Source organism: Xenopus tropicalis, chromosome 8 (assembly GCF_000004195.4).
Source record: "Xenopus tropicalis strain Nigerian chromosome 8, UCB_Xtro_10.0, whole genome shotgun sequence".
Lineage (NCBI taxonomy): Eukaryota > Metazoa > Chordata > Amphibia > Anura > Pipidae > Xenopus > Xenopus tropicalis.
In genome coordinates, this window is record NC_030684.2 from 114,045,226 (window position 1) to 114,058,337 (window position 13,112).

Sequence of the window (13,112 nt, forward strand, 5' to 3'; positions counted from 1 at the left end):
ACAGTACAAATTAAGTGTGTTAAAGCGGAGCATATCATGGTGTGTTATATTTCCTGGGTGTGCATAAGGCTATTCTATAAGTTATTTAGCACTTTCCCTTAATACACATCCTGTACGGCTTGTTAGCAATTAATTTAGATGCATGCTGCGTGGCTGCATATTAATCAGATTGGTCTGCAGCATGCACCTAAATCAATTGCCAACTAAACATGCATGATGTGGATTCAATATGTGGCTGGTATTGAAGGGATGAGGTTGCAACCGTAAACAAAAACATGGGATTTAAAAGTCCCTGAGCTGGGCCTAGTAGTATTGGTGCCCAACACTGCCTAACCATAGTTCCAGCCCTGCACAGTCCCATGCATTTACTGACCCTAAACTGAAATCAATGTTTTACTCTGGCTTCATAACCCATCGAAACTCAATCACCAACATTCTAATTAGATGCCATATATTGCTGCTGCCAGTTTTGTAAATCCCTCCCGCTGTAGCCTTTTTCAGTTGATTTGCTACTTGCACCATGCTTGAGTGACTGAATAGAGTAAATGCAGCACAAGTGGACACAGTTTCTATTTTGTTTGGAAACCTTTTGCAAAGAAAAAAGGTCAGAACACAATCTAAAAAAAAAAAGAATTTATGTACAGAAATGCAAGAAAATGTTACACATCTGCTAAAAGAAGTCAATGCATACTCTGTGCTTGGGCGGCCTCTGTAAGACAGATTTGGAAAGTCTTCCATATTAAAAAAATAACTCAACCCGGCCAGCCAATTAAAAAGAAGGCAGATGTTTTAGGAAGCACTTGGTTCTCTTTATTTAAAATCAAGACCTAACAAAGGAAAGGGGTACAGTATTTGAATCCACTTCACAGCCCCGGCTTTATGAGTAGGCCATATTACAGAGGCAGCTCAGACACAGATGATAACAGGCAAACTGGGGGAAAACAGTCAAAATTAAAGGCAAATAAATAATCTAAATTGTACAGTTTCACAGTTTTCCCATGCTACAGACTGGTTTAACTGCTCCATCCCAGCTTGTTGATGAACAGCTGGCAGAGAAGGGGTTAACTGCAGGGTGAGGTTAAATGAATGGAAAATGGTTTCCACAAACCCACCGAGGCACTTAATATCTTTCCAACTTTGGCCAATATATGACAAGGACAGAAAAACAGAAACAAACGATAAATGAGACTGCTGCTCCTTCAGGCTCCAGGAAGAGAAAACATTACACTAAACTGCCAATGGCAGGCAAGAGGTCAACGTGCAACTGGTCAGTGCCAAACTCAGGGATGGGCAAAGTGAAGCGCTCTAGCTGTTGTTCAACTGCAACTTGTTCGGCTCCACATCTAAAAGGCTAGAGGATTACCCATGCCTGTCCTTGCACCTTCATATTCCAGGCCGTTGGCACTGAAGAGGTGTAAACCACACAGTGTCCTGAATCCAAAGACTATGTAGTTGGTGCACCACTGGAATGGAAGGGAAGTGGATAGCATGGATATTGCAGAGATGTTCTGTGAGAATGGAGGGTAGGGGGGGTTGGTAAAGCTGCCCAATCATATCAAGATGGGTCACCACAATCAGCCAAATCCCGTTGTTCAAAGTACCTAAGCAAGAGAAAGAAAGAAGTCTGCATTAATAATTAGCAATATGATGGCAGGATTCATCAGTGATCTATGCTCTGTTTGCAACTTTCCAATATGAATTTATTAAAAATGTTTAGTGCTTTAAAAGTTATTTGTAAATGTAATTGCTATTGAAAGTAGCATTTGCTGAACTCCTGGTTGTTACTTTTTAAACAACGTTGCAAAGGTCAGTCTCCTCCAGCAAGTCAGGTCTGTCAGTCTGCTGCCTTGTGTTACACTGTTTCATATGCCACAGCCACCAGGGCAGGGAATAGGAAAGGGCAGGCAAACAGTGATTTTATTAGCAATCATATATACAAATAACTCAAAAACCATTAGAAATTTGCAATGAATGTAGATTGCAAAGTTGCTTAGAATGTTGTGTCCTTTTATTAGGCAAAAAATTATATTCTGGGTTGACTTGTTCTTTAACCTGTTTATCCCAGTACAAAAAAACAAAAAAAAACCCCATGCTATTTGCCAGTTGTGCACTGCAAATATTCTGGAATCAGACCGTAAGAGCAAGTGAAACGTGTCAGCGACTCACAGCACAAGTTGGTTGCCTTCATTTTAGGGAAAGTGTTGGCACAATCTGTTTTAGCCAAAATTTGAACATAATATTTAACATTTACTATTACAGTTGCAGGTTCTGCTGACATAATATTTGAGAGCACCGACTGCATCCAGGGAATGAAGAGTGACCTAATTCCTCTCCAGGTTTGAGACAAAATGAAGGAATTGTGATTTCCTGGTTAATGTGGAACTGTGATTCCACCTTGGTTAGGAAGGGGGGGAGACAGTGTGCAGAACTGCTTTGTCAAGATGGAAAATGAGAAAGAGGGATTCACAGGATAGAGAATAGAGTTCTGACACCTGGTGCGCAGATGATATGGCCACAAAAAAAACAGTCGTCCATGTGAGACTAACCAGGGAAACTGAAGCTAAGGGCTCAAATAAGAGTTCTTGTAGTGCCCTCAGCAAAGTTAAGATCCCAAGGAGGTCAGGGACTTCTGAAGGTAGGCCCCAAGTGGGGTGCTCCCTGGCGAAAGCATTCACATCCAGCAGCAACAGCAGTTGTTTTTTGTAATAGCACCAAAAGGGGCAATATCTGGGCATTGAGAGAATTCAGGCCCGAGGTCAGGCCCAATTGAAGGGAATTTGAAATCATTGGTGTGGACAAATCATGGAATGAATGTGTTGTTAACACCAAGGATAATGCTCTATGGAAATCTGAGCTGCGTCTAGTGCTGCCTCACAAATGTAAGAACTGGCCTTCTTGATTTGAGGGGCGAAGCGGGCCAGTTCCTGCACCCGATGTGATTATCCCAGAGCCAGAGGGAATAGGGGCTAGGGGTATGTCCACCCTCAGGTAGACAGGAGGCGGCAGTCTCAGCAGAAGCAGCAGTGCCTGGTACAAAAGCTGCAGGAACATCTGTGGCCTGGCATGATGCACAATGAGAGTCTGTCTACTTAATGGAGTCCATGCCCCCGGGAAATAAGTTGTCACTATTATTCGCTGGTATGCACAGAGGGAACTAAGGACAGTGATCTCCAAGATGGGGTCCCAAAGGAAGATTAGGAGCGTCGAGCAGGGAAGGGACAGTACCTCCCCGCAAGTGTGGGCAGCCAATAGTACCCCTGAGTGCACAGTTGGTGCCCACTATGGAGGAAAAGTGAAACTGTCGTGTATCCAAAGTGTGGTAAACTCGAATAACCACCCGTTACAGCCAGGAATAGAGGCCTATAGAACTGCGTAATATGCAACCCAGGGGTACTGCCTGAGTAATAGTTGCTAGTGCTGGGGGCACCCCCAGTTAGTACTATGAAGATTAGGTGCAGAGTACGGCTAGATGGCCTGCTCTTCAGGAGTGAGAAATGATCCTGGTGCTGGAAATATCCCACAGAGGGGGAAGCCTGAGAATGCAGCCCGGTTCCGAGAAGGCTGGTAGGGACAACCCCTAGTGTTCCTATGTCCACAAGGAGATGAGACAGATTCTAACGGAGATAGCATTCCTGTAGCTTTCTGGATAATGATTTTCCAGAAAGGGATCCCATACCCTCTAAACATTTAAGTTCTTAGAACTCTTCATTCAGAGTCTTCACTTCTAGTTCAGTACATTGCAGCCAATATTTCCACCTTGCGAGGCTCATTACCTGCCAACCAGACAGATGAATAGGTTCAGCGCAGACACCCGTTCATCTTCCTTATGTTCCTAGGATAAAGAACATTCACAGTTATTCATATTATCGGCTGAAAGGAGCAGCTGTCCCATCACACATACAAATCACTGCCTGGCAAATCATAGAAAGCTTTCTGGAAATTCCCACATTGCTCCATACACTAAATCACATACTGTAATCAACCTTCTGGCCTGAAAAGGTTTAAATTGGTTGTTTCTGAACAGGTGAATCCCAGCTGCCTGTTTTCCCAAGTGAACCCCACACACCAGTTGCCAGTTCAGGATATGTGAATGAATCCTGAAAAGTGCAGCCAAAACCTAAATTTTGGGGACTGGTAATACCAATAAAGAAGGTTTAAAGGGGCTGTGCACCTTTTAAATTACCTTTAAGTATGATGTAGACATTGATCTAAGACAGATTGCAACTGGTCCTCATTTATTTTTTTGTGGGTTATTTTTTAAGTTACTCTGCTTTCTGTTCAGCGGCTCTCCAGCTTGGAATTTCAGCAGCTATCTAGTTGCAAGGGTCTTATTTGCCATAGCAACCAGGCAGTGGATTAAACAGATTGGAATGTGCCAATGAGAATCGGAAGTTGAGTAATACAAAGTAAAAATAACAGTAAAATTGTAGCAACACAGAGCTTTTTTGGTTGGGGTCAGTGAGCCTCATTTGAAAGCTGGAAAGAGGCAGAAAAAGACAAGTAATTCAAAACATATATAAAAAAAAATATAATGAAGAACTACTGCAAAGTTGCTAGGAATAGTACATTCTATAACATACTAAAACCTAAGTAAGAAGTTATCCATCCCATTAATAGTCAATGTGTCATTATGATTTGGGGAAAAAACAGAAATTAGTCAAAATGATTAATGAAGTTAGTAAACCTCCGAGGAATACTAAAGTAACAATCAGAATCATTTAATGTTCAGCTTTTTAACAGCTTCTATAGATTTGGCTATGTACACATTGTAATATGGTTCAGTAAACAAAATAGAGCATTTTAAATGGGTCTACTGGGATAGGTAGTGCTGCATAAATCTTCTGGTCTCTTTCTCTAACAGCCGGAGGGCCACATCGCTTAGTATTCTGACGTAGTCACAGTGCAGTGGGGCGCATGGGCTACTCAACAGTGCAGCCTGTTTGCTGGTCATTGATCTGACGGGCTGAAATCGCGTTAGCCAATCAGATCAGGGAAATGCTAATGAAGGGGCATAAACAATAAAGTTTGGGTCCTAAAATTTCTCCACTCTTTTTTCTAACAAGATTCCAACAAACAGGAGCTTTCATATCCAGGGGCTTGGGGTCCCCTGGTTTAGGCTGAGAGAAGACAATATGAAGCACTAACGTTCCAGGTAGATATATTGAAAAATGATCCAATTTTTAAGTAGACCACATTTATACATATTGTTTAAATGGCAAAAAAAAAAAAAAAAAGGTTCTTACCACCCCAGCTCTGACTTGTGAGCATCTCCGTGCCAACTGCCTAATAAGAGAGTGAGCTTCAGGCAGCAATGGTTTCTCCAGGCAGGCCAGTAGTGCGTAAAGCCAACGACCCTAGAAGACATCCGCAGTATATCTGCATTACTACTTGGGCAGAAAAAGTTGTGTGCAACAAATATTGTGCTGTAGAGTAGAGCTTGCACAGTAAGTATACAGTGAGGAATGGTTCAATGAAAGATGAAGACTATAATTACAACTGTTTTTTTGCCATGTATTGCACTGCACTGAGATTCAAAACAGGCCCTGGCATTTCAAGTACACAGAAAGGCCCAAACACCCCCCACAGGCCCACTAAATAGTGACTATGGCCTCTTACTGCTGCCCTTCTGGTATTTGCCACAGATTAGCAGTCTGGGCCTGCACCCAGTATAGTCACAAGTATGTGACTATGTGCTGATCAGTACTCAGTAGGCACATAGAAGTTAAACAAAATTGTTTAGGTCTGCAACTGTTGGAATATTCTTTTTGATTCAGGGATCTACCAATAATAAGCTACGGTTCTAGATTGTAAGCTCTTTTGGGCAGGGCCCTCTTCACCTCTTGTATTGGTTATGGATTGCTTTATATGTTACTCTGTATGTACAATGTATGAAACCCACTTATTGTACAGCGCTGCGGAATATGTTGGCGCTTTATAAATAAATGTTAATAATAATAATAATAATAATATAAAGACAACACATTGTAAATTAAGATATATATCTATATATATGTTTTACCAGCTCTGGAGTAAAGTTCCTTTCTTCAAACCAGTTCACTAAGTATTCTAGCACACTTGTTACGGTCGCCTTAAAGACAAAATAATTACAGAATAAAAAACACAGATGAATAGATTCTATACAGTTATGTCAACATAAACAGAGTAAAACATAGCAGGACTGAACTTGTACCTGTAATTGTTTTGGCCAAAAGTAAATGGTTGGCAAGACCGATGTCCATTTATTGCCTAATCCTGACTGGCACAGGTCATCGTTTCCTTACAGGAGGACATTTGTTTATCTTACTGCCTGGGGCCCCCAAGAGGTCTAATCAGTGGGTTCAAACAACTTCATCGTATTTGGCCCCATCTTCGAGCATTTCAGTAATTAAGTTAAATAACCTCATCTTTGTTTAGGAGGTCAGCTTTACAGTAACCATTGGGCTTTCTTTATCCTATATTAACATGTTCTTCTTATATTCAAAATTCTCTTTATAGCCAGTGTTTTCCACTCTGCTATCATCTCCCTCTTTCTTTAGGACTGTGAGAATAAATTAAATAATTCTCTTAATAAATAGAGCAGCTTCTGAATGTGCAACTAGAAAAGCATTTGTGCCTTGTTAACCATTCAGGATCCACTAGAAAGTTTTGACTGCATCTAACACAGCAAACAAAGATTTGTAATTTATGCAGAGAATTCCATATTTTGAAAAGAATCAAACTAAAGGATAAATGTTGCAAATGAAACAAAACAAAAACAAAGAAGGTCTTACCTGGCTCATCCGACTAACAATGCTCAGCAAGGGTGGGAAACCAACCTGAAAGAACACGTAGAACAAAACAAAAAAAATATATATAAACAAACTTGTGCCATTTTGCTGGGCCATTATGTCTAGGGGTAACAAAATACAAGTAGGATCTGTACATACATTGGCAATAGCCAAACAGAAGCAGCCATTTGTACAACGCACCTTTATATAATCAATTCCTGGATGCTGGCTGTCACTGTTCAGGGCAGCTGCTAGGTCAGAATATAGCCTTTCCCCCAAACAGAACTTCTTCCAGCTCTCCTCATCCTCTGTGCTTGGCTGGAGATCAGACAAAAAAAATATTTAACTTTGAAATTCAGCACTGTAAAGACACCACTGGGTACATTCAGTAAACATTAGTTCTAAACCGCAGTTCACCCCTGTTAATACTACTATAGTGCAAGATGGCCACACATGAGGATGTCCTTAATGCACAGATTGGCACATTATCCTTAATTCTGTATATTAAAGTCAGTTGAGAGTTTGTACGACAGTCCAAAACACACACAAGTGTAATAATTGCACTCACCATTGTAACATTGCTGTCCAAAGGCTGAGACCTCCAGTGACTCCTGTGTTTGTGAAGACTCTGTGGGGTAAATGATCTTATGTAAGATCCAGTTATGTGATGCAATAATAACCCACCTCAAGGGCATATCAGGAAACGATCCACTTGTTTGGCAAGATTTAAGCTAGCCATACACACACCGAAGATATTGTACGAAACCTTGTATCGTACAATTTTCGGTGCGTGTATGGTGGCTTAAGGAGGCCACCGATATCACAAAAGGCTGCGGATATTGGTCGCCTCGCCAGGTTAAAAGATTTTGATGCAAAATTTACGTTCAGGGCTGTTTCTACCTCCATATCAGATTCAGTCGTAAACGTCTGGAGGGTGGAAGCGACCACTGGTCGCACGGGAGATCGAAAATCGCTACATGTATAGCCAGCTTAAGGCTAATGTTGCATTAGGCTGTTTGCGCAGAAACAGCTGATGGAAGCAGATGCACACCCACTGTTACAAAAATGAATAGCTTTGCATTTTTGCCCTAAAATCCACCGTGTGCACACTGCACAAACAAGGCACACTGATGCAGTGCCTGTCCATGCGCTTAACACACAGAGTTGATGGGTGCAGTTCTGCTCCCATCAGTTGCGTAGAAACACAGGTGGAGAAACAGCTTATTTAGACATTAGCCTAAAGAGAGGCAAATGTGCTAAGAAAAATATAATGTGATTGATATATTAGAGAGAGGGGGCATTGATATGGTTTGGGTTTATTATTCCCCAGCAGGATGTGTGTGTTCATCACTTCCTTAGTTTTTATGACTCAAAGTCCCTAGTGTCCTGCCTCCTAGTGGTGCAAGCTTTACCCACAGTTCCTATATTCCCCAAGGCAAATGTAAGAAAAGGAGGACTGTTAAAACTGTAACAGTTTTACAAGTGGGAGCTATGTAAGAAAAGGAGGAATGTTAACACTGTAACAGTTTTACAAGTGGGAGCTATTTGGCTATTTCAGTGTTTCATATTGTGTGTAATGGGGAAGTGGTCCATGGCCACTGACCTTGGTTTATTTGAACAATATTCAACCAACCACACAGTTCAAAACACCTTGGGCACCATTACAGGACTTGTTTCAGAAAAGAAATGTAATTATCAGAGTAGGAATATCAGAGCAGGAATATTACCTGACGGACAGCAGAAAACTGCGCTACTTGTTGTTGCTGCCAGCGGAGGCTTGGAGAGTACCCTTCGGGAGCAGGCTGGCACCCTGACAGCTGGAAAAAGTGCAATCGCATAGCATATTGAGTAATACAGAAGCCTTATATATACCCTTTTTTAATATGTCAGAAGAGGTGTTATTTTTTGCCAGCAGAAAAACACCTATTACACTTTTTGTGTGTAGGAAGTGTCATGAATGGAATCTACCTAACAGGCATATGCCATTCATGTCACTTCTTGGTTGGCATCTTTTGATGGCATAGACCTAGTGTGATATTAGCATGTAGCTGGCAATTCCAAAGGTGACTATACAGAAGTGTGGAGACTAAATACTTATTATGAATCATTTTGAGCACCAGTGGCTTGAAATAAACAATTACAGAGAATATATCTGAACACTGTAAGGCTAAGTGCACACAATGTGGATGATACAATCTTCTCTGCCTGTGTTCTGTATGTAGGGGGAGAAAAAAAGATCCACTACTTTTTGTATCTTAAACGGCAGGCATGGAGTCAGCTTGTGTGCAGCTACACTGAGTGGATTACAGCCCAAAAACTAAAAAGCATGAATTTTCGGCCTGCTCACAAGCCGACACCATGTCAGTGAGGCTGTACAAAGATGGGAACACAATGCAGGTGATCTCATTTGTACTTCCCACGCTTCCAGGTTTCAGAACCACTGGATTCTTGGAATTTTAGTCAATGTCTCAAACACTGACTTCATAAACGACACACTTAAAGACAGGGCTGCTTTACTTGCCTGGCAGTACAGCTGTAAGGACAGGCACCAATGATTTAGCACTTCAAAGCCATGAGGAAGGCATGCAATTAATGGTCACTATGGCAATCTAATAGAAATAGAATAGTGGCCAACTTTAAAACAGTTGGAAGGAATATTAATACTATGCTGTGCCACAGCAGTGTATTTCATATTGTATTAAAAGACTTTGCATTAAAAAGACATTTTAAGAGCACAGCAATTCAGTTACCCATTGTGCCCCATCCCTAAGGGGGATGTAGCACAGACGTACTGGGTGGGCGATTTTCTTTTTCAATGATTTTTATTTGCATTTTAACTTTTACAGATTGGATATCAATATAAAGTCGTTTTGTACTGAACAATATGCATCCTTAAGGAGGAAGAAAAAAAAAAAAAAAGGAAGGAAGGAAGGAAGGAAGGAAGGAAAGAAGGAAGGAAGGAAGGAAAGAAAGAAGTGGTCCCACTTTTGGTGAATAATGGGGGGGGGGGTGGGTGATTTTAATTCTTACAGCTGGTTACTCACAGATATGCTAACGGTCTGTTTCTTTCGCAACTTTTTTGGATCAATCTGTGCAATGACAACATCTGGACACCGTGCTGCTTCAATCCTGAAAGGCAATAGTTTTAATAAGGTCAAATAAGTACACAAAATGTACACATGCTTCCCTTTTTTCCTGGCATATCTCATTATCTACGATATAGCATATATCAACCCCAAAGACTCACAAGAGTTTTAGTTTTTAACATGCTTGCAAGATATTGGCCAACTATATCACAAAGAACCAGTTCCCCATCAATACTCTAGTGCAAACAGTGTACTATTAATCCTCACTTTTGCCTAGTTTCAAAACTGCACTCTTTTTGTATTACAGGTATTGGACCCCTTATTTGGAAACCCATTATCCAAAAAGTTCCGAATTACGGAAAGGCCATCTCCGATAGACTCCATTTTAATCAAACAATTCAGATTTTTAAAAAGGATTCCCTTTTTCTCTTTAATAATAAAACAGTACCTTGTACTTGATCCCAGCTAAGATATAATTAATCCTTATTGGAGCCAAAACAATCCTATTGGATTTAATTACTGTTTAAATAATTTTATTAGCAGACTTAAAGTAGGAGATCCAAATTACAGAAAGACCCCTTATCCAGAAAACCCCAGGTCCCAAACATTCTGGATAATGGGTCCCATACCTGTATAACATTTTCAAGGCAGCCTACCACTACCAGGCACTTTTAGATTATAAAATAAAGAAATAAAGACCGTCTTTTAGCAGACTCCATTTGTCCGGTGTGCTTGATGTTCCTTCTTAACTAGTGACTTACTTACATTATTGTGGGTACAACTGCAGGCCCCTTACCAAGCAATATGGCAATAAACAGAAATTTAATATAATCATTGGGCCGAGGCCACAAACTTGCAGGAAGGGGATGGGTTGGGAATTATAATAAAAAAAAAAAAAAAAAAAAGTTCAAGTAAATTATTTTCTGTAATGCGTTATAACTATTTCAGTATATACACTAAGGTAGTGCTTTCCAACTGATTATATGTAGTGGGCCAATTATATCTGGCACAGCATGTTGGAGGGCCAGATTAAGTTAAAATTAGGATGTGACATGTAGCCGATATACGCATGAAAATGCGAGATAATGCAAAGTCTCACGTTTTCATGCGTATATCGGCTACATGTGCCTGCACCCGAGCGTATCTCATTCATTTGGGTGCAGGTACATGTAGGACACGTAGGGTGGAATTTTCAGCAAGCGATTTCCGAAAATATCCGCCCTACGCCTCGTCTGTCATTAGCCTAACGAAGTCTAGGGAGCTTCTGAGCAGACTGGGGGCCATAAAAATCCTTTGAAGGGCCGCATCTGCTCTATGGGCCTCCAGTTGGACAGGCTTGCACTACAACAATGTTACATCTAAGCTGTGTACTCCCGTGTTCACTCACACACAAACACACCGTGCTTGTATGCATAGTTTTTGAAAAATGTGCACAAATAAAATGTGTGCACACCTTGCACCCAGGTGGCAAAGCTCGCAGTTATTTAACTACACTTCCCAGCATCCCCTGAGACAGAAAAAAGTTGAAGGAAACAGAAAGCTGGAGTTCAAAAGACTGCAGAATAGGCACCCCACAATCTACATACAGTTTTCTGCCCTAAGATGCTTCCCATATCCCCCCCCCCCCTTATCTGTACATTTAAAATTACATTATAAGTTGTCTAATTCCCGGCAATGTCATTCTGTGGCTACTAAAGCAAATAAAGTGCTGTCTTGTATAAAAAAGGCATTGTCTCAAGGAATGAAAACATAATTTTGCACCAGAGGCCCCCCCTTTAGATTAGAGGAACGGAGCTTCCATTTGAAGCAGCGTAGGGGGTTTTTCACGGTGAGGGCAGTGAGGTTGGGGAATGCCCTTCCTAATGATGTGGTAATGGCAGATTCTGTTAATGCCTATAAGAGGGGCCTGGATGAGTTCTTGATCAATCAGAATATCCAAGGCTATTGTGATACTAATATCTACAGTTAGTATTAATGTTTGTATATATAGTTTATATGTGAGAGTATTGATAGGTCAGTTTAGGTTTGTGTGTGCTAGGTTTACTTGGAAGGGTTGAACTTGGTCTTTTTTCAACCCTATGTAACTATGTATTGGGCAAAAGCAAAGCCAGGCCAGTCATGATCTATTTCATTTATAGGTCTCTGTAGTCATTCAGGCAGCCACACTTTAAAAATATCAAACTAAGAAGCCAACATTAAGCTGGTCAGATATCTCAAACATGACTCTGACATGGCCCATTTATTACCATTTAAATCATCTGGGTTGCATGTAATATGTATGTATCTGTATGAATACAACCTTTTTGCACAATATGTTGGCACTTTAGAAAAATCTGACGATAAGGTCTATTACAGAAGGGCACACTATGTCTGCCAAACCAAGTTCGGTACACAGACAAAATTGCATGTATATGCGGCACTATATATGTAAACATCATTCCCCCAGCTGCCTGCCCCAATGTGTGAGTGCAAAATGCTACAGGTACTACTGAATTGCTACCCCTGCAGCCCTCCGGCTTTAAGAGCAGCAACAGGAAGAGCTCAACATACGGCAGTTCGGTGCCCCAGGCAGCAGCTTTAGATCTACCCAAACCCAATTCCCTCTGCAAAGAACGTAATGGCAGCTTACTGCACTCTCCGCAAGTACTCCTGAGGGGTCCGAGGGGGCACCGCTGGATCAAAATCCTCTGGGAGGTCACAGTTGCCAACCGGCAGCAGCCTGGGCATCAGCTCTTCGGGCCCAGAATCCATGCTTGTCCGGCTCTGACGGATCCAGGCTCACAGCACTTTATGAATGGAACGCATTCTGTAACAGCGTTTCTGATTGGCCCCTCCTCTTACCGCCGCCTCAATGATGAGAGTAGTCACGTGTTTTCCAAGAGCCGCTGCCATAAATATGTCAGGTCAATGAAATATGAGGTTTATTATTGTGCAGCAGCAGGTGGTGCAACTCGTTCATTCATATAGTTGCAAGTATAGCTGGCAGATACAATTAAATCTTATTTGTGATAACAATATACAATATCTCAGCGGTTTTATTTTTATATATGTTATAGAGTGTATTAGTGGGCATGGTGGTGATTTTTTGGGACAAATCCTTTTTGTCTCAAGAGATAAATAAAAGAGCTGTATTTAGGCAGCGTTTGTAAGATGACAACATGGTTGCCTTTTGTCCACCCTCAGTCCTGAGCTTTGTCAGAAGAAGGCTTGAGTCCCACCTATTTTATGGTTTCCTGGGCCCATGAAGGGACATCTTACT

The 13,112-nt window shown here is 41.3% G+C and overlaps 1 protein-coding gene across 1 annotated transcript; it reads right to left on the reverse strand.

Moving 5' to 3' along the window:
- Positions 1–787: 787 nt before the first annotated feature.
- Positions 788–12,613, reverse strand: gemin2 (gem nuclear organelle associated protein 2). The gene is given in 10 exon segments (NM_001102758.2): positions 788–1,601; positions 3,774–3,832; positions 5,244–5,354; positions 6,020–6,088; positions 6,771–6,815; positions 6,969–7,085; positions 7,336–7,395; positions 8,495–8,584; positions 9,812–9,896; positions 12,483–12,613. Coding segments are annotated over 10 exon segments (804 nt in total). The 5' UTR covers positions 12,605–12,613; the 3' UTR covers positions 788–1,555.
- Between the last annotated feature and the right edge of the window lie 499 nt (positions 12,614–13,112).